Below are 21,307 nucleotides of genomic sequence, written 5' to 3' on the forward strand. Positions count from 1 at the left end.
TAGCATCAAGAAATTTTCCTTCCCTAAACACACCTGAAATGGAAACCTGAACTTATTCAGCTACAAGTAAAACGTATTAAAAAAAAAAAAATCCTCCTCTGTGATCAGAGCTCTATTAAGCTGCCTTGAAAATTATTCCAAATACACTTTTTTGCAGATAACAATAGACAATCCTTTTCACTGATTTGTTAAAAAAGGTAAAGAAAGAGCATAAAATTATTGCTTATCAGAGAGAGAAGCAGCACCATTTAAAATAACATGAAATTGTACCCCATGAATTATTCACAAGGGCTGATGTTAGTTACACTATCATTATTTCTGGCTTTCCTTTTTACCGCATAGGATTTTGTGTCAGTTGTCTCCAACCCAATAAAAGAGGTGTGGGGGGTTTTTTTAATTAATCAAACCTGATTTTTCTGATTATTTTTCCCAATTTAAAATAAATATATTTCAAGCAGTGAGTTGTCTTCATGGTGTCACGTTGAAAAAGAAGATAGATTTCATTACTGCTAGCAGGGTCTAAAACATGCAGCGAAATAGACGCTTACACACTGACTGGTGTTTATCTACGTGTTGCGCCAGCTGCTGAGAAGCCAAAGTGTGATCCCAGTTGGATGCTGGCGTTAGCAGTTGCAAACTCCATCCTGTTCAATGTGAATTAAGCTCCCTGAATTTCACAGAACTTTTCCAATATACAACCGGTGTGATTCACTTTTCTGATTGCATATAACAGACAACACCTGTTGCAATTACCTAGTGATTTTTGATTATCCTTCTCCAACACATAAATACGCAGGACTACAAATTCTCTCTTATAGAAGGTCTTAATGATCATAGCACACTGGAAGTGAGAGTAACTCTATTAAAGTTAGTAAAAATATCGATTAGACTAGCTAAAACTCTCTGGTTTTATTGGTAGAGCTGTGTCTCGAAGCAGATGGGTGTAGACAGTTTGCGTTTATGGCCATGACTGACTTAAAAGCACAGCTCACAACTGTAGCACATAAGATGTCAGCCAGTTCTCCATATCCACCTTATCTGCTGAGCAAAACTTCATATTTTTTCTTGCTTACTGTCTCTTCTGTCAGCATCTTTCTAAATCATTTCTATTGCAAGATCTGTCGCTGTAAGACTGATGTTTTGGGAGATCATGTAGGGAAGACAGCATTGTTTGCTTTATGTGTGTAATAGCCCAGCTCAAGGCAATATGACCGTCCATGAATATATTAACATTAATACGAACAATTATCCTTAATTGTTGTGGGGAAAAAAATGAAAAAAATATTTCAAAAGCTTTAGACATCAGGAAAAAAATTTAAAGGGCACTACATTTGCTCTGCTTTCCATCTTATGATTTGGGGAGTTTTGATTCACACATGGTATTTGGTTATTTGTAATAAGAGAAATCTTACTACAAGCATCAGTCTACAGTGTAGAAAGCTATACTTCTGCTGGCTGTCTACAGGTCTTCAGAGTTCATGAAGAGAAGCTGGCAATACTGAGGTGTAATGCAGACTATCTAAAAGCAAATACCTAAAATCAGCCAGCTGAATCACCTCCCAGGAAAGTTCCTCTCCTTTGACTATAGTCTACAGCAATTAGCTCAGCAACAGACATCTAAAGTCTAGTTATCCAGAATAGTTGAAATGAATTCCACCGCTGGTGTCAACAAAGTGAAAATGGCTTATAACAAAACCCATTTTCTTTTCAATGGCTCAGCTATGACATGAAAGTCTGGATTATCATTGATACACAAAAAAATGAACGTTAGCAGGGTCGAGATCTGCCCTGCCTGGCTGTGAGAGGAGACCCTGACTACTAGACCCCAGGGTGAGGCTCAAGCTTTCAGCAGAGCACCAGAAAGACTCATTACTTCACCAGATCATTAGACTGAATCTGTGATCAAAGACACTGTGTCATTTATGGGTACATTTTTGTTCTATAACACAACTAATTAATTGGCAGAATGTTTTAAAATAAAATGTGGCAAATTCCCTTCCAGCTCTCCCATCTGTCCCATCATCATATGATTCTATGATTCTATGATCATCACGGCATTAGCCAGGACCCAGCCAGTATGCTGACACAGCTCCCCAGTTTCCTTTCCCCTGCTCCATTTCCTTTTCAAATTGAAAACTATTAGGAGTCTTTAGGCAAATAATAGAAACCTAATGCAGGTGCCTGTTATAAATCGTTCACTAGTTACTTTTAACCTAATGTCTCCTCAAACATTACTTTGCAGAGGGCAGCAAGGGAAAGAAATGCCTCATGAACTCTGACAATCAGTAGGTCAGGAGTTAAGGTCATAATAATGTAGCTCATTTCTTCTTGTTTGTCAAATGACCTGAACACAGTTAGATCCCTGGGTCTTCCATCTGAGACTGGCTCCCCTCAGTAAGAACATGGGTCTTGCCAAGAGCCATGCTTGTCTAGGATCATACCCTGCTGTACACCCCGAAGCAGGGAACGTGCATATGGCCGGTGGTGACAGGTTAGTGCTAGTTTAGGATTTTGCCACGCCCAGCCTAAGCACAAATTGATGATGTGCTCGGTCTAGATCTGCCACATGTCTGAGGTTAAATTAATCAATGTTTAGTAGGTAGCTTGACATTCGTAAATAGAAATCACTTGAGAAATTTGAAGTATTCTGCAGGCAAAATAAAATAGGAAGTAAACATTAATAACAAGAGTTAGTAATGACTGGTTTTTATGCAAAAGAGACAAATGTACAGAAGTGCTTATTAATTCTGAATCACTGAAGCAAGTATTTAGGCTCAAGAGTTGGAAATGCTGCCTAAAATGCCAATGTGATCAGTCAATGTTAAAATTTGCCTTCATCAACTAGGCATCATGTGTCTTATTCTCAGAGAGAAATTCCTCCTATATTCACTGGAAATAATACAAGCATTTCGTAGAGGATCAACTCCAACTCTATGTATGTACAAAACAAGGCATGCAAGAGGACAATCTGTTAGCATATATCCTCCTGAACACATTGGACAACTTTCAGGTTGTTGGAAGTATTTCTCATCATGGTGGGTGCCCTCACATGCAGCATTGAACAGTGCTGCATTGGTCACAGATCACTTTCCCCATTTGGCTCCCCAGTGAGGTGTAAATATTTCAGAGCTAATGCATAAATCATGTACACCTGTGGTTCTGAGTGCCATAGTAGTGAGACATAACTCTTGGGTATTTCTGAGCATGGAGGAACATGGATTATTTTCTGTCGTTGCAAAAATACATGGAGATTTTTAAGGTTTAACACTCAGACTGGTTCTGCAAATTCTTGGAAACCATTGCCTCCAGCCCCAGGCGACATCTAAGTGATGTTCTGCAAACACATACACCTTGCCAGGACTGGCAGACACCCCAGGCTGTGTCCACACGTGACTACCTAGTGGGGCCCCATATCACTGAAAGCCAACATATGGAGTTAATTCACCCAAAAATGAGCACCCCAAGCACACTTGCTATTACTGTGCAGGTGGACATTGTGACAGCAAACAACATCAGAGGGATTCATATTATTACTGCATCAATAGATGTTGGGTGCCTTTGTGTTTCATTTGTGAATAAATCCAGACCTCACAGAAAATCCTGAGTGTGTTCATCATCTTACACTGATACTCAAAGAAAGATTTAAGCTTATTTATGGATAAAATGTTTGAAAAAATAAAAGGAATCACACCATGCATTGTACTGATTGGGAGGGCTGAGTAAGGTATACTTCCTGGAGAGAAGGAGAGCAGGATGGCTTCCCCAGATGGTTTGCTCTGTGTTTGCAGAGGGTGGTGCTTTGACTGTGAGGTGAAGGGGGAGATGGGAAGGCACATTAGGGGTATGCTAATATCAGGAGAAGGAAGCAGTCGGTCTCACTGACCTGAGAAGGAGTATTGATGGAGGTCCTCAGGTGCAGGCAGAGAGGCTTATGGGTTTCTGAACAAGGGTATTGCCTCCTGGTGTACTTCTGCTGTGCTGAGGAAAATAAGATTCTGTCCACATTTGTAAATAAACAAAATAGAACCAAAAACTAGCTGATTTTTGTCATGGACCTTCCAACCAAGGAAAATACTATAATCTGTTCAGGAAAGTATACGATACTTTTTGAGATGCTGAATTGGACTCAGACTCCTCTGTTGCAGGCAGTGCCTCAGGAAATGTTTGGTGTCAGTCCATGTGAAAGACACAGTTAACTAGACGGACATGTGTCTGGTCTAAGATACCTATTATTTTTCTTATGAAAGCAGTGACCCTAAAGCAAAATGACACCAAAGCAATTCTAATGTACAGAGTATAAATGCCTTTCTTTGTAGGGAAGCAGCCATTTGTCCACCCCAACTTTTTATCTAGTAATAAAACTGGAATAAACATAAACGCTTTGTAATTCCATTTCTCCACTCATTCTCCCATGTGCTCCCATCTTCACTTGGGTTTTCTAGATTCCAGCTCTCTTTGTTTTGTTTTTTTAATAAATACTCCTAAAAAACACTTTTTGGGGCCTCATTTATAGTAACAAATAGAGATTAAACTTCCAACACAGGCATACAGTGATGTGTACTTTGTCACTAGTACCTATAACAACTTCTGTATGAGACTGTCACAACCAGGGGGTCAGGTGTGATTAACTGAATTTTTCACAATATTTATACATCTCCTACAAATGTCTGAATGCTGCAATGACACAATACTACTAAACCTTTTGTACTGCAGATGTAGTTATCATTTTGATATAGGCATGACATAATTTATGTATCATTTACTATTATATACATTAAGCATGTCAACAGTGCTATAGCATGGCATCCACTACTAGTCCCAGTGCTGTGTGGAGATTATGAAGTGTTACTGATCCTATTTACTAACTGAGACATCACTGGCAACACTAGCCCTTTATGTTTAAAATACAGTTTCCTTCTCCATCCAGCTGTTTTCTTATATCCCACCAATGGATCTTATGCAAGAACATAGCCCCAACCATGGTGCTTCCAACCCAAAAAATCTCTGCAATTTTTTGTTTTTTCTGGAACTCAATAGGCTTCATCATAAGAAAAAAAAATAATATTCCTGACTCTATAAAGTAATTCCTAAAGCTTTTATACAGCTAAAGTAACATCATAGAAACAGCATCACCATGGTGAGATTGTTTCCATTCCTCCTATGGGTACTTGCAGCCTCAGACCTGTCTTTGCCACTGACTCATCAGACTTTGAGGGCTTGATTCAGTTTCTTAAACATGGGCATCCATTTCCATTGAGTCACTTTATGGATTTCCATGCGAGATGCATGGGGAGGGTGTAGAGCCTCCTGGACAGAGATTAGGCAGGACACTGAGGGCATCTCAAGTGACACTACATGGGCACACCCATGCCAACCCCAGCAGTCTGACTTGCTATACTGTACACGTGTTTGCCTACACACAGTTGCGTACAGCTGTCAAACGCAGTCCAACGCTCTGAGGCTACTTTGTCACATCTAGAGGAAGCATCCATCAGCCAGAAAAGTCTCTTTTCTCAAGAGCTGCTCCTTTGTTCTTTGATATTCAGAGAGATGTATCCTGAAATGTGCTGTTCAATAGATGATTCAGTTTGGACTCTTCTTTGAAATTATCCACACAGCTGAATGAGCTACATTTTAGAGTGAAACTTAGGTCCTGTTGAAGTCTGTAAAAATTTTGCCACTGACTCTGGAGAAAGCAGGATTTAATCCTAGGAAGTGTCTATCTGGATCAAGAAAGACTTGTCTGTCAATTGCCATCACTGTTATCTGGAGAGGCAACAGAGGAACAAAGCTGGTCTTGGTAATGAATGCTCCATCCCTGAGATCGCAGTGGAAAAGGCACCGATGTAGTTGCTCTTGGAGAAATGAAAAGGAAACTGGACTGAAAGTCAGATCTGTTTTTTCTCTGAGATTTTTAAAAACAGCTCCAGAAGTGTTACTTGCATTTTATTTAGTACTTATAGTGTAACAGCAATGAAATCTAACATTACAGGGAGTGTGTGTTCCCACCAGAAAATGTCTTCAACAGCTCATAAAAACCTGGCCATTTATCAGCACTGCAGGACATCTTTATTACCTCCCTACAGCATATGCTCTCCTATGATGTAGTTATTGATTTAACAAGTAAACTTCGTGGCAAGCTTTTATCTTGGAATTAGCAGCAAGACTGAAATAGAGCCCTTATTATTCTAATAACACAGTGATGTGAGATTCCTGCATATTCCAAAGGCCATATCATCACCTTAACGAGCATCCCATTAGGGCTGTCTGAGCTGCCACATCAAAGCGTGGGCTGTAAGGACTTTAACAGTCATGATATCATACTCATCCCCAGCAATTTCACAACCCTTCTGTTTTTCTTCCTACAGGTTTGGACATCAGGCAAGCTCAGGTTATTGTGCTGTCATCGGGTACCAAATGTATAAGTGGGGAGTACATTAATGACCAAGGACTTGCAGTCAATGATTGCCATGCAGAAATTGTGGCAAGAAGGGCATTTGTTCACTTCCTCTACTCACAGCTGGAGCTACACTTAAGGTAACTGAATTCTGTTGATGCTTGGTGGAACAGATCCATCCTCCAGACATCTGAACTATTTGCTTCTTTGTGTTGTTTTTTCTGAGTCTTTAGCTGATGAAAGACCAATACACTGCACAGAAAAAAAAGGAGACAGTTAGATTGTCTAGAGTGTTGGGTCATGAGCTCCTTTACTTCAGCTGATTTTCTTTCAGTAGCTATTAGATATGACTCATAAAGTTGGGTTTTATGAAGCCTGATGATTCTGTACAAATCTTTACGTGCGGGCTTATTAGCATCATTCACTGGCCAGAGACTGGAAGGGGGTCATTTTGCTCACCGCAGACATTTTCCTGTCTTCCTTGCTGCTGCTGAAATAATCTCAAAGAAGTGATTTATTGATCATTAACGCCTTCATTGACTCACTAGAGAACCAATGAGTGTTAACAGTACGGTAAACTTTGTGCCAAAGTTCAAGATGCTATCACTCACTTCTTCTTTACGATGTTTTAAAATGTTATAGCGTGTAGAATCATTACAAAGGAATTATTGTTCCTGTCTTCAGCCAAACCCACCTTGTTACCATTTAAATGGTTAATGAGTCATATACTGCCTGGAAGCTGGTAATAAGTGGGGTACTGCAGAGGTCTATCCTGGGACCTCGCTAATCAGGTCTATCAACAATCTGGAAAATGCTATGTAGTGCTTGGTTATAAGCTTTGCAAAGGACACCAAACTGTGGGGAGGACCAGTCAATATGCTTGAGGGCTGGGTTGTCATCCAGGCAGGCTGACAGGAAACTCAACAAGGACAAATGGGAAGTCCTGCACTGAGGAGGAAAGAATAACCTGCAACAATACAGGCTGGAGCCTTACTGGCTGGGGAGCAGCTCTGCTGAAAAGGGACAGGGTTTGGAGGCAGACAGCGAGCTGAACATGAGATAGTAGTGTGCCTGGTAGCAAACAGGGTCAATGGGATCCCAGGCTGTACAAAGAGGCAGTCAAGGGATGTGATCACCCCCCACTACTCAGCACTCATTAGACCACATCTACAATACCATGTGCAATTTTGGCTCACCCAATACAGGAAAGACATCAACCATCTGAAGCAGGTTCAGCAAAGGCCACCCAGATGCTCAGGGGCCAGAGCACTTGGCCTGTGTGGAGGGGCTGAGGGAGCTGGGTCTGGTCAGACTGGAGATGGAATGGCAAACCCAGCAGAACATATGTCAACAATACAATGGAGCTGGCATCTTTACCAAGATGCACAGTGGGAAGATGACAGACAACAGGCACACACTGAAACAAGAGAAGCTTAGTCTGAGTATTAGGGCAAACTGTCCCCAAGGGAATAGGCAAGCAGTGGAACACGTCACCCAGCAGGGTTGTGCAGTCTCCCTCCTCTCTTGGAGGTTTTCAAAACCTGAGTGGATAAAGCCCTGAGCAACCTGGCAAACTGCTTTGAACAGGAGGTTGGGCTGGAGACTTGAGGTCCTTTCTAGCCTGAATTATCCTATGATCCTATGAAAACTGAGCAGAAGTGAAGCTGAGGTGGCATTTATTGTCCAAGGAATGAAGGAAGCAAGGAAGGAAAACAAACAAAAACCCCTTTATCTATAGGTCATTCTTCTGCCCTCTATTCTTGCTTGTATTTTCATGTGACTATCTGAATGCCATTAACCTCAGTGCAAAAACTCCCTTTGACTTCAGAAGGTTTTGCATCAGGTCACAGACACAAGAATTATTCTGAGCAGGATTGTGTGTTCTTGTGAGCACCTATGATACTGTTGCACGGAAGCAACGATAATAGAAATAATGGTTATTTTCACTTCAGTCTGGAATTGAAGAAAAGAGAGTATATTGAGTAGATGAGCTTGGCTAACAAAGGGGGACAAGAGCCTTGAAGGGTTTAATCAAAACCAATATTCTCTCTATTTCAATCTAAATTGCTTTCAAGTTTACATTAAATTATGTTTTTAGCAGTGTAGAAGCCCTAGTACTTGCATCATGCTATAGTCTCTTGGGAAACAAGTGCTACCACTGTGTCTTAAGCTATTGTATTGATCCACCTCCCTAACACGTTCAGTCATATTATTATTTTATTTGGATCAATGTTAACAGTCTTTTAAGAGAATCCTCAGTGCAGTACAAGTTCTGTTCACAATAACTTCAAATCACTCTCTGTTCAGCCCAGAGCAGGCACCACTGCTTCCCTGACCAGCACACATGATAAAAATCTCAACCAAAATTGTCAAGTCTAAGCACCTTTGAAAGACAGAGCTAGACATATTGTCAAATCAGATTTTGCTTCCTTAAAGTCCATGGGGAAGCAAAACTGTGTGTTATAATACATTCCTTAATTCTAGTATTTATTGCTACACTCAGTTTTATGCCATCATCGGGAGCTTTGTCATATGCTGAGCAAATGGGGGTGTTCAAAATGAAATGAAAAATGCGTTTCTTGCATGTTGAAGTCACATTTACCCCTTTTTCTCTAGAAAAGGAGAGCAAACTCTCACTGGCAGAGAAATGACATGGTGCTACTGCATAGCTAAAAGGACAGGTTTAGGACAGACATGTTGACTCAGCTCCACTGCGACTCCCTGCACACCAGCTCCTCAGGCCTGGGGGAAACACAAATGTGGCTTCTGCACTGTTATGCATTTGCATTAACCTAGCCCAAATTAAAGTCCTCTCCCAGGTCAGGAACCTGTTGTACAAAATCACCTGTGAACTGAGACCAAAAAGATTGTTCCGTAACCCAAAAAAAGAATTAAAGCATACTTCTTGCCTCACAGAGCTAAAATTTTCCATCCCTCCCTATGGAACCGGCAAGTTTGTTCTGTCAAGAGTATTCCCTATTTTCCACACATCGTAATCCCACCAAGCCTACCCACTCAAAGCAATCTCTGCAGCAGGATTTCAAACTTCAGGAACTTCCAGTGCAATGATTATTTTTCTATACGATGCTGTCCTTGAAAAGGAATGAGTTTTCCAGAATTTACAAATATTACCTTGACAGCAAAACACGTCCCTGCCTAAGTGTAGCATGAAGGCTTCAAAGAGCAGGGAAAAGAAGGCTGGAGAAGCTAGGACCAGGACAGAGAATTAATGGCCAGGAGAGATGGATTCACTAAGTTGAATTTACTTCTTGACACCTGACACCTCACCTGAGATGTCTAAAAGTTAGTCAGTTGAGTGTGAACTAGATCCCCAAGGCTCCTTTTATCACCAGTGGAGAGAGATGGACATCTCTGGAGTGGGACTCAGCAGACCTATTCAAGTATCTATTGTGGGTGAGATTAATTGCCATGTACTTGGGAAAATTTTTTTCCATTTCTATAAAGAGTGCATAGGGTGACTGCTTCGGATATTTAAACTGTAGAACAATACCATCCACAAGCCAAAGTTGCAGCAATATGTAAATTACTTTTTTTTCGCCTTCTCTTCATATTCCTAAATATTAGAGGTGTTTCTTGGGATAGAGAATTCCAGAATGGGAACTTTATCCTCTCTAAGAAGTGAGAGTGACAAATACTTCAAAAGGGAACTTTCTTTCAACAATTCATTGTCTAGAGCTTGAGTTAAATAAAAGCTAAAAGCACAACTAAAAACCTGACAGCTTCTAACCAGTCTGATTAAAACCTTAGCCCTCCCAGATTTCATTTTTATGACAACCATAATCCTCCAGTCCTCAAGACTTTCACGGAAAAGATGAAAAGTAAGACGTAAATTTTCTGATGTACAAAAGGACAAGAAAGACCTTTTGAGAAGCTTTTGCTAAAAATCACCATCAAAAAGTACATAAATACCTTAGTCTGATTCTCTTGCAATGACAGCAGTAAAATTCACATTGATTTCAGTGGGATTATTTATACCAACTGGCCAGTAGGGAGGAAAAGAAAATCCAACTCTTCTTTTTTAAAGAAAAATAAAACTAATAGCCTATTCTTAAAATAAATCAGCACCATAGCAATCTTGCTGCTGTAGTGGCCCTGCAGGTGCCAGAGGGATGATTTTACCGGAAGCTAAGTTCTTCCAGTGAGTCAGATGCAAACCACTGTTTATTTTATACATAAAAAGCAAGGAATAGTCTTCACCCAATGCAGTTAAGTTTTTTTTTCTGGAAAAAACAGCTGCTTGTTATACACATACTATTTCTTATTTTTGTCCTACTGGACACAGCTCCTTCCCTTTTAAGCCTTTTAAGCCTTTTAAGCCTGCTGTTAGTTCCTCTAGGATACCGTGCTGTAGGATGTAATACTAGAAACATCCCGTACATAGGTTTACATGCTAAAAACAGCTCCGCTGCTTCTCTTTTAGAGAGCAAGGCCTTGTTTCAGAAAAACGCTTCACATACATTAAACTATAAGTATGTGTTTAAGTATCTTCTTGAAGTCAGCTCAAATTATATGCATGTGTTATGCTAAATAATGAACCTAAGAACAAGATTAGAATTTAGCACATTCTTAAATGTTCCTCTTGAATTAGCCTCAAATCCTAACTCTCCCACAGAAATTCATAACAGGCAAATCTTTAGAGGCAAATTCTGCTCTTCTAGCCACTCCCAGCATGTGGAAATAACACTTTAATGCCACCCCCTGAATGAATGACATTTGTGGGCTCACTGTGGGCTTCTCTCTTCATTGCTTTGTGCAGTTGTGTACGGCTGTGCAAAGTGGCATTGCTAAGGGCTGCTACTGCGAGTTCCTTCTCCACCGTCACAGCTCAAAATAACTATCCCAGAGGGACAGCAGAAGTGTACCGGTGCCGGGGGAGAAGTGGCTTTGGTGAACTGCATCTCGTGCTCCACCTGGACCATTTTCACAAGGTTCCTGGGTCCCCCTGGGCTTTGAAATCCCCCAAGCATCCCACACACAAGGATGTCTGCTAAGCCACAGCAGCTGGTATTGCATCCCAAACTCTTTTATAACAATACTCTCAGAGTTTCTTTATTAAACCTGTTCAGCCACTGTGTCGGGATGAATCTCATGTTTGAGTTCAGCCCCCAGAAAACCATCCCAAAGGCAGGTCAGGACCATATGTGATACAAAGGATCTCAGCCTACTGGAGGAAGAGTCAAGCTGCCTTGCCCTCCAGCCCTGCCATCTATTTTTAGAACAGCTGTCTATCACCCAACCCATCAGCCACACTGGCTGCAGACCCTTCTTGGTACTGAGGGAGAGGGAAAAGCACAAGGTTAATCAGTGAAAAATAATGAGTAAAAACAGGATGGGTGCTGATTACTGTGGACTCCTCAAATCCAGCCCAAAGAATGACTACTCCAACCCTACATAGCAACTGTTTCTAAGTACTGCAGGCTGTCCCCCACTCTGGTGAGGTTTAACATAATAATAGCAGGCATTAGGACTGCACAGCTTTGTATTCTCTCAGCTGATTTTGCAGTGAATTATTTAAAACTAACTGCAATTGCTCTGAAGTCCAAGCAGCAGAACTTACAGGTATTTTATTATTTCAGAGGCTTGTATCAGGGTGATAATATAATTAGTGCAGTTAGGAAATTCCAGCACAGCCAGCAGAAAATGAAGGAGTTGCATGTGGCAGCCCCAGTTCAGCAGCCAGTGTGGCTCCCTGTCCCTGATAGGTGAGCTAATGTGCCTGTAAATTCCTCCTGACAGCAAACGCATCCCGGCATCAAAAAATGACAAAACACCCAAACCATGGAAGGGTGACAGCCAAACAGCTTCAATAGCACAGAGGCTGCACCAGGAGAAAACAGGCAGAGGCAGCTTGGATTAAAGCCAAGGACTTGCTCCGAGGCTGAGTAGAAAGCACCCCTGTTTACACTAACAGGAGGCAGAGAAAACAGCAGAAATCACTTTGGTTAATGGGCTGTCTTATAGTGAATTAAATAGGTAGGATCCTGCCTTATTAAGAGCCTCCTAGGAAAATCATTACTTGCAGGTGCCGTTCTGTTCAGAAATATTCCTCAAAAAAGACCCTTGAGTTTTTGAGGGAAGGACCAGGGCATGAGAGGGAAAGGAGTCTTATCATAATTTCACTAATCATATTTTCACCTTCAAAATTATAATTACAAGCATCACCCAAATGTACATATTAGAGGCAGCTGTCTGTCAGAGAAACCACCCATGTCTTCCCAAATGTAAATCATCGGAGGAACCGCACGACAGCATAGCCTTCATGCGAGCTATTGCTGCAAACTGCAGGACTGGGAGGGTTTGGCCTCCTGGGCAGCTGCTGCTAATGGAATATGTGCACTGTGTCCCCATCTAGCTGCTGAACCACTGCAAAGATAAAAGCTTCATCTCAGTAAGTATCTTTTTCAACTCAGCTGAGAAAAGCCCGCACAAGTTTTGTCCTCACTTCTCGGGATGGCTTCTGATTTCCAAAAATGCCAAGTGACCAAGATGGCACTGCTGGCTTAGATGGAGCACCCATAGGTGGCTCTGGTTGAATGGGGAAGAAAAGCAATGCCTGGGGAGCAGGCAGGGTTAGCAGGGGCTGTAAAATCTGGGTGCTTTATTAGAGGCCCTTTTCAGTGGAGCATATAAACACACATCTCAGTTGCTGTGATATTAATGGGATTTAAACACGTGCCCAGGCATTGTGATGAGCAGAACTGATTTGTTCACGAGAGCCTAAAAGAACTTTTCCTTCTTTCATGCACCAGAACCTCTTTAAAATCAATGGGTTTATGCATCCATGCATGTGAGGAAGGAGAGTTACCCTTCAAAAATCCACGTTTAATCATTAGAATATATTCTAGGTAAGCAAGCCAAAAGCACTTTGACAGTTTTGACCCCCTTTCACACATTTCTTCACTTGGAGAAGCTTATTGTTTTTCACTTGTTGTCACTAGGCAAAATATATGATGCCAGGTGCTAATAAAAACAAACAACAGAGGGAGAAAAACAGAGAGAGAGAGAGAGTTTCTGATTTGGCATGTAACAAATGACCTGGAACCTCTTTTGTGATCATAGCAAACGGCGAGAAGACTGGGAGCGATCAATCTTCGTGCGATTAAAAGAGGGAGGCTACAGGCTGAGGGAGAACATCCTGTTCCATCTGTACGTGAGCACTTCACCCTGCGGAGACGCGCGCCTCAACTCCCCCTACGAAATCACAACCGACTGTAAGAAAAAAAATTTTCCCTCTCCTTTTTCCCCTTTGTGTGGCTTTTTTCTTTATTATTTTTAAGATCAGTCCTTCTTTCTTTCTTTCTTTCTTTGCTTGCAGAAAATGTTTCACTTGAGAGCAGAAACACTACAGGCTTTGTGGCATGTATGTGTCTGTGCAACTGGTCCCATGTACTGGTAGAAGGTGTGCAGGGAAAGTCAGAGCTGGGTAAGGCAGGGGGAGGCTGCCTTGTGTTCCTGAGGCTCAGTGGCTCTGCTAGGGAATATATCCCTAATAGACTCATCTCCTGCTAGGAAATGCACCTCCAGCAGTAAATAAATGCCTTGGGAAGGTTCCCCATGGTGAAAGAGATACTTGAAGCTATGGCCATGGGCTGGACCAGAGGACCAGGACTCTAGCTGGTGATGCATACTTTTCTCAGGGTTCAGGCAGCATGTACGACTTGAAGGGCTGCATTTAGGCTAAACCTGAGCTGTCCAGGCTGCAGCAACTGTAGTATGAAGTAGAGCAATGGTATGATATGATATGATATGATATGATATGATATGATATGTCACATCTGTAGTGTTGGTTGAAGGTCAGACTCTCCAAATACCACCTGCCCTTGCAGTGGATAATGTCAAGACCCTTCTGGAAAGGATCCTTCCCAGGCCCTCCTGCCTATGTCAGATCAACTGCATGGTCACTGCATGGCAGATGGGCTAGATGGAGACCACCAGACCGGCCTTGGAGTCCCTGGCATTTAAGCAGAAACATGGTTTCCCAGGGATTTGTCCTCTAGAGATTATGCTGCAAGTGTGGTAAACAAATCAGGTCTTGAGACAGCGTGTGTCACCAACAGGCCTGTGTAGCCCATGAAGAGACGTCCTGTCTCCACCACATGACCCAGCACTCTCATCGCATCACCCCCTCAAATATGCATGTCCCTGTCATTGCCCTGCCATGGCAGAGGCACATCCTTGTTGCATTCCCACTGCATGAGCTTTGCCCCTACCTAGCCACAGGGAATGCCCCCAGCAAGGGGCAGGGGACTGTGGCTTGTTATCACAGGTGTCTGTCACCCTGTGATCCAATGCGATGTGCAAGGTGCATTCTTATCTCTGCCCCAAGGTATTGCTTCTCATACATGCATTTTACAGTGCTGTAATACCCATAGTGCTGGCTACTAAATGTACATATAATGAGAAATAGTCCTTGCCCCGACTACCTCGAGTCTGAAGCAGGCAAGACAGAAGAATGGATGGAGGAGGAAACACAGACACAGGAATGTAAAATTAATCATCCAAGGTCACACAATGACCTAACTTCCTCACAGGCAAATCCATCAAACAGTAGATTTGCTCCTGGTTCTTATTTGTACAAGTTATTTATTAACGATTAGGTATTATTCTTCCCAGACTGAAATCTTTTTGTCATGTGTGAAACAGCAGCTTGCTGGGACGAGAAAGCAGAATGCACCTATTCAGGAAGGAAATACACTTCCTTACCTGACATGATTTCTACATTCTGTCAGCAGGGTTTATAACATGAAGAAAAGCAAATAAACGTTTAAAAGGTAAACAGCAAATTGACAAATTCCTGATGAGACAACAAAATGAAGAGACAGCATCATCTTAAAAACAAAATTAAAAATTAAAAAAGTGCCTATCAATATCAAAAATGAATAGTGATTTTTGGCCTTCCACTTTATGTGTGTATCAAGAGATATTTAAAAAGCCTTTATATTTGGTTAAAGGCCCTCATGTTTTCCAGAAGGCAGGCTTCCTGGGGCACCCCTTACTTGACCTCAGAACTGGAAGCACTAAAATCTGTAATTATTTTTAAAATGTGGTCCATTCTTGAGAACAACCAAAGGCTGTCCAGGATGACAGTCCTCTTTCATGCATGAGGAAGCGGGTGCTTTGGGCAGCTGACAGTCAGCTGCCTATTGATATGCAGCTGAACCCAGCCCTGGAGGTGAACTGTACTTGGCTGATGGATTGCTTCAAAAAGCACATAAATCTACCAGCTAATGAGGGAATGCTTCTTTAGATTACATACAGGAATCTGTGATTAAAAATATATAAACACACAACACTTGACACATACTGTAAACCTTTAAGTAGTCACAAAAATACTTTTCATGTTGGTTATTACACCAATTATTGTCCCCATGCAGAAGCCGAGGCAGAAAGGGCTGTGTGGCTTACCCAAGGTTACACAGTGATTCAGTAGCGGGACTTGAAGAGGCTACATCTGGTTTGTATTTCACTCTTTTAAGCAGATCCCTCTACCTTTGTCCTGTGCTCTTAAAATAATTTAGCACTGTGTAAAAAGCACTGTTGCCAAAAGCTGTCCTTCAGTGAGATAAGCATTTCCTTTTAGCTCACATTATCCCAGAGACATCTGGGAAGATAAGTATTTTATAATGTTTATCGTTCAGATCTTCTCTTTTCTTTTTTTTTTTTTTTCTAAAGAAATAACCTTTCTTTCATCCAGTAATGACAAGAAACTCCAGATGAATGCCGTTTCATTTCTTAAACAACAAAGGAGCCTCTCCTAGAGCTAGCGCAAGCCATCAAACATTACTGATTATTCTCTAAAGATGCATTAACATTTAAAAACGGTGTCTCGCCATGTGGTTTCTGGTTTTGCAAAGGAATATGATAAGCCTTTATCAATATAGGGAGTGAGTAAAATCCACTTCTCAAATCCCCTTCCAAAAATTTCCTGTTATCCACCGTGTCTTCCCAGCACCCTCAGGGAGGCCTCACATTTCCTTATGAGCTTTGTTCTGGTAAAGGAGGAGATAAGCTAGCATGCACTTGAAGCCCAGTTTACTTCTTACAGGGTAATGCAGGATACCAAGTTATTGGCATGTGTAAAAATCTGACCTTACTGTGGTTCATGTGAACAGCTGCAATGCAGAGGAGAGGTCCAGGGAGCCCACCCCCATGCCAGGTTCATGCAGGAAAGTAAGAGATTAGGGACAAAAAGATAAAATCTCACTTTGATATGCAATGATGCCCTTTGTGGATCAGAGGTGAGCTGACTTGTTTGTTGATACATCCTTAGGCAGCTCTAAAAGAAAGGCAAAATCCAGCTGGACCAGGGCTGCTCTGAGCATGGACCATTTTCTAACTCTTTTTTGGTGTCTGTAGGTCAGAAGGCTGGAAGAGATTTTGGAGGGATTCAGGTGAAGATGAATCTTTGGGAGAGGCTGCTACAATCCAAAAGAGTACAGGATGATGCTGAGGGGAAAGGTGCAGGAGCAGGTGGGGACACTAGCCAGGGTTGGTGGTGTTGCAGGAATAGGAGGCTGGGAAATGCCAGAGGTGTTTCAGACAGTTGTGGGAGTTGTTACAAGTTTGTCCTTGCTCATTCTCTATAGTCAGTCTCCTTCCCAACACTCTTTTTCATTCATCATTTTCCAAGGTCACCCACAAGGTTGTAGCACAGCTATATGATGAAGAGGCAGCATGTTCCCAGTGTCCTCACCTCTAATTGCTCCTTCACACACTCAGCTTCTGCCTGCTTCAGTTCAGTGATTTAGGTCAGGGAGCCTAAGACAACATCTCCTTTTCTGGTACCTTCTCCCTTTGTGTACATCCAAGCAAGGTATGCCTGGACTTCTGATCTCTCCTGAGGGCAGTATTGCAGCACCAAGGCAAAGTAGGTTTCCTGGAGGTTTCAAGTGATCTGATGCTCTATTCCACTCTGGTGAGAGCCCACTTGGAGTACTGCATTCAGCTCTGGACCCCTCAGTACAGGAAAGTCATGGACCTGTTGGAGCATGTCCAGAGGAGGGCTACAAAAATGATCAGAGGGATGGTACACCCCTTCTGTGAGGAAAGACCGAGAGAGTTGGGGTTGTTCTGCCTGAATAAGAGAAGGGTCCAGGCAGACCTTTTTGTGGTCTTTCAAACCTTAGAGGGGGCTTATAAGAAAGATGGGGGTAGACATTTTATCAGGGACTGTTGCTGTAGGACAGGGGGTAATGGTTTTAAACTAAAAGAGAGTAGATTCAGACTAGATGTCAGGAAGAAATTTTTTACAGTGAGGGTGGTGAATCACTGGAACAGGTTGCCCAGAGAGGTGGTAGATGCTCCATCCCTGTAAACATTTAAGGTCAGGTTGGACGGGGCTCTGAGCAACCTGATCTACTTTAAAATGTCCCTGCTTATTGGGGGGGTGGGGGGGGCGGGGGGGGAGTGGGGATGTGGACTAGATGACCTGTAATGGTCGCTTCCAAACCAAACTATTCTATGATTCTACGATTCTACATTTTCCACTACAGCACACACAGTCCAGCTCATGAGGTGGAGCTGCATCCATGGGGGCAGCTAGCCCTGTAATATTTGTTGCATATTTTATACCTTCTCCTGAATCTAGGGCAAACTACAGAATAATCAAGCCCTTCATTTGCTAAAGTGCCTTCCTAGCTAATTTAGGGCTTCTTGACTCATTGGCTTTTTTCTTTTAACAGCCTCTTGAAAAGCAAAATGAATTGCTTAAAAAATTGAGCTAATAAATCCTCCACTTCCCTACTCCTCCTTCTCTGGAAGAATTTTACCTCATTCTACATCTTTCTGCTAGAGATGCACTCTCTCTTTTTTACTATATGGATTGCCAAAGAGACAAACAGAATCTGCCTCAGGGCTTGTCTCCATTCTTCTCCCCTGGGCTGCTTTTCTATCTCTTGCTAACATGCTGTATTGCCTTGTACCATTGACTCCTTGATAGCCCAGCTCCTGTTTTATCCCACACTCCCTTTAGGTCTGAAACACACCATTGCATCTGCTCCACATGGGGTCTTCCTCCTGCTTGTCTATTAACCTACAGCTGTGCTGAAGCTCTCATGCACACACATTTGACAGAGCTCTCATCTAAACAGGATCCACTTGCAACCACGTGAGCTGGATCATTGCCTTGGTAGGTGATGTGATGGGGAGAAGATGTGCACTGCAGTTTTCAGAGAAGTTGGGGAACTGAAGAGTACCCAGAAAGACAAGTTTTCGCTCTTTACTTCAAGCGTGCTTTCAGTCTGTGCTTTCCCTGCCTGTGACTCTGGCTGCTGGATTTTACATCCCATTCTCAGACAAAATGGTTTCTGTTAACCCCCAAATCTGGGGCTGCCTTGAAGAGTTGCCCTTCTCAACACCACAACTCAGCAGCCTGTGTTCAGATGTGGCTGACCCAGAGAGCATCAGCATATGATCCACAAATCAGAGTTCCTGAAAGACCTATCCTGAGCAGAGACTGAATCTGGAGAGGGTCAGATTCAAACAGAGGCCATCTAAGAGCCTGTCCATCTCCAAGAGATGGTCACAGATGATCCCTTGTGACTGTCAGGAGACGCAACCCCAGAGCTCTGCATTCAGGCTCCTGCAGACAGGTATCAGGATGCAAATACAATGAGAATGCTTATGGCACCAGCTGAGATAAAATCCCTCCCAAAAGCACTGGTTTTGGTGAACATTGTTGGACGTGCAAGGGGAAGAAATCTCTGCCTTCCTTCTGCCAATCCCATGTTTTGTTTAAATGGACAAATTCTGTTCTTGTGAGTAGATGATAAGGGGGGAAAAGCATTTCAAGAACCATCTAAATAACTCAGCAGTCTGAAAATAAATAAGATATCTTCTGTAACTACAAGGAAATGCAGGTCCTAACAGATTGATATACTGCCTCTGTTTCAAAAATTGAGGGTAACCATAGGTCATCCCTTGGGCTTGGACACTATCATTTGTTTCCATTATACAAGTGCTCCCAGATATCATATTGCTCCATTGTGGCTTCTGGCCTGCTGTAGCTTGGGAGACCATATTGGAAATTCGTAGCTGGTCAGTGCATGGAGCAGCTTCCTCCTAGGTTGTAAAGTTGGTTTTATGCTGATGAATGCTGATGGAACTGGGATGAAGGTGCATTATTTTCCTATTTTTCATATGACTGAGTAGAACAATACCTTGGGGGACCTCAGAATAAAATTATCATAAAGAACCATCCCCAGAAGTAACATGAAAGAAAAAAAATGCACACAACACTGTAGTCTGAGGCGCTGAACACTGCCTCGGGAGAAATAATCCTAGCACTGGATGAATTATTGTGGTCAGCCCAGATTGCTTTGTCATGTAAAGGATGCTGCAGAAATTGCAGACACAGCATGAGGCTCTTGGATTACTTCAGGGGCTAGGGAACTGGTTATTAAAGAATGTGAGGGAAAATTGTCCTTTCACTTCATTAAGATTGGACTGGGATGGATCCAAAAGGTTCGGGTTCAGGGTGTGAGCACAGCACCATTTGTCAACTTCCTTTGAGATCGAGTCCTGTTGAAATGATGGCCCTTTCCTGCTTGTGCCACTGACAGAGCCTCAATTACAGAGGAAATGCAAAGTCTTTCCACAGCTAAGTAGAAGCTGGTCTGTCAAGGAGCTTACATCCCTGCTCAGACTGTTAGCAGTCACTGGTTTTATATGTAATTGCCTTGTTTTCTAACTCAATCCTCCCAGGCTGCTGAAATGCTGTTTCAGAGTGTGGCTGCTTTCATTCAAGTTAACTTTGTAGAGAAAGGACTGTCACAGGACTGTCCCCTCTGGTTAATTCTCTGCATCACTTACACACATCACCCATGGCTGGGAGCAGAAGTGAAGTGTGCTCCTGGCCAGGATGGGCAAAGATGACAGCAGACCTCAGCCCAGGTGTAGCAGTTCTCTGTCCCTGTGAGCACGGCAGGTCTGAGCAGTGGTCTGATTTAGCTCAGAGCTTCCCAGGTCTGGAGGTGGTACTGCATGGAACCATTTCAAAGATTTCTCCCCAACGTCCAACACAGCTGGGACTGTAGGGAAGCCTTCTTCTTCTGGGGAAGGTGGGCAAAGGGTCTTCAGAAGAAGGAAGTGCGGCTGAGAGGGATCAGTGAGACCCCGGAACAGGAGGGCCATGGTGATGATGGGAAAGTTTGGCAGGGGAGGGGGTCTGTGATATTCAGCTTTGACAGGAGGAGTGGGCAAAGAGACAGCAACGTAAGGCCTGTGAGGGGTTGGGGAACTCTGGAAAGCTTTGGGATGAGTGGAGCTCCTCTACTTCTTTCAATGCACAGCACCCACCAGGACCTGCAGGCACTGGTTTGACCCATCTCCAGTGCTGCAAGAAGCTTTTCCTCCCACAGCATTTCCTACTCACCCTCTGCTCCTCCAGAGCTACAGGGGAGGGAGAGAATGGAGGAGAGAGGAGAGGAGAGGAGAGGAAAGACTCATGTCGGGGGGACCAGAAGGAGCAGAGGGGACTAGGGACCAGCCCAAGTCCTTTGCTGTGAATCCTGCAGCCCTTCTGACGCTGCATGAGGGAAAAGCTGCAGAAGCAGCAGCTGTTGTTATCTCCATGTTCAGATGGACCCATTGCTCAGACAGAGCAGCAGTGCCAGAGGGTCTGCAAATATGTGGTCCAGGTGTTCTAACTGCTGGAAATCCCATCGCTCTTTGTAACCCAAAGGAGAGGTCTGATGCCCTACACAGCCTGCCATGCTAAACCTTTTGCCAATCCCTAGGGCCAGCTCTAGACCCTAAACCTGTGAGAGACTAGTGATGTCCAGGCTTAGAAAGAGTGTGGTGAGACTGTGAAAGCACTTATGGCATTGTTGTTGGTATTATCATGCTTGACCCCAGAATGCACCTCTGAAAGAGGCTCTTGTTTTGCTACAT

General features: G+C 42.9%; 1 protein-coding gene across 4 annotated transcripts in view; it reads left to right on the plus strand.

Annotated features, from left to right (window-relative positions):
• The window catches only part of ADARB2 (adenosine deaminase RNA specific B2 (inactive)), a 317,653-nt gene that overhangs the window by 263,255 nt on the left and 33,091 nt on the right, over nucleotides 1–21,307 (plus strand). For all 4 annotated transcript variants that reach the window (XM_074868096.1, XM_074868070.1, XM_074868087.1 and 1 more), the window contains 2 exons: nucleotides 6,369–6,537; nucleotides 13,478–13,629. In XM_074868096.1, the coding sequence (XP_074724197.1) occupies nucleotides 6,369–6,537; nucleotides 13,478–13,629 (321 nt within the window). The remainder of the gene's footprint in view (nucleotides 1–6,368; nucleotides 6,538–13,477; nucleotides 13,630–21,307) is intronic.

Source organism: Strix uralensis, chromosome 1, assembly GCF_047716275.1.
Source record: "Strix uralensis isolate ZFMK-TIS-50842 chromosome 1, bStrUra1, whole genome shotgun sequence".
NCBI lineage: Eukaryota > Metazoa > Chordata > Aves > Strigiformes > Strigidae > Strix > Strix uralensis.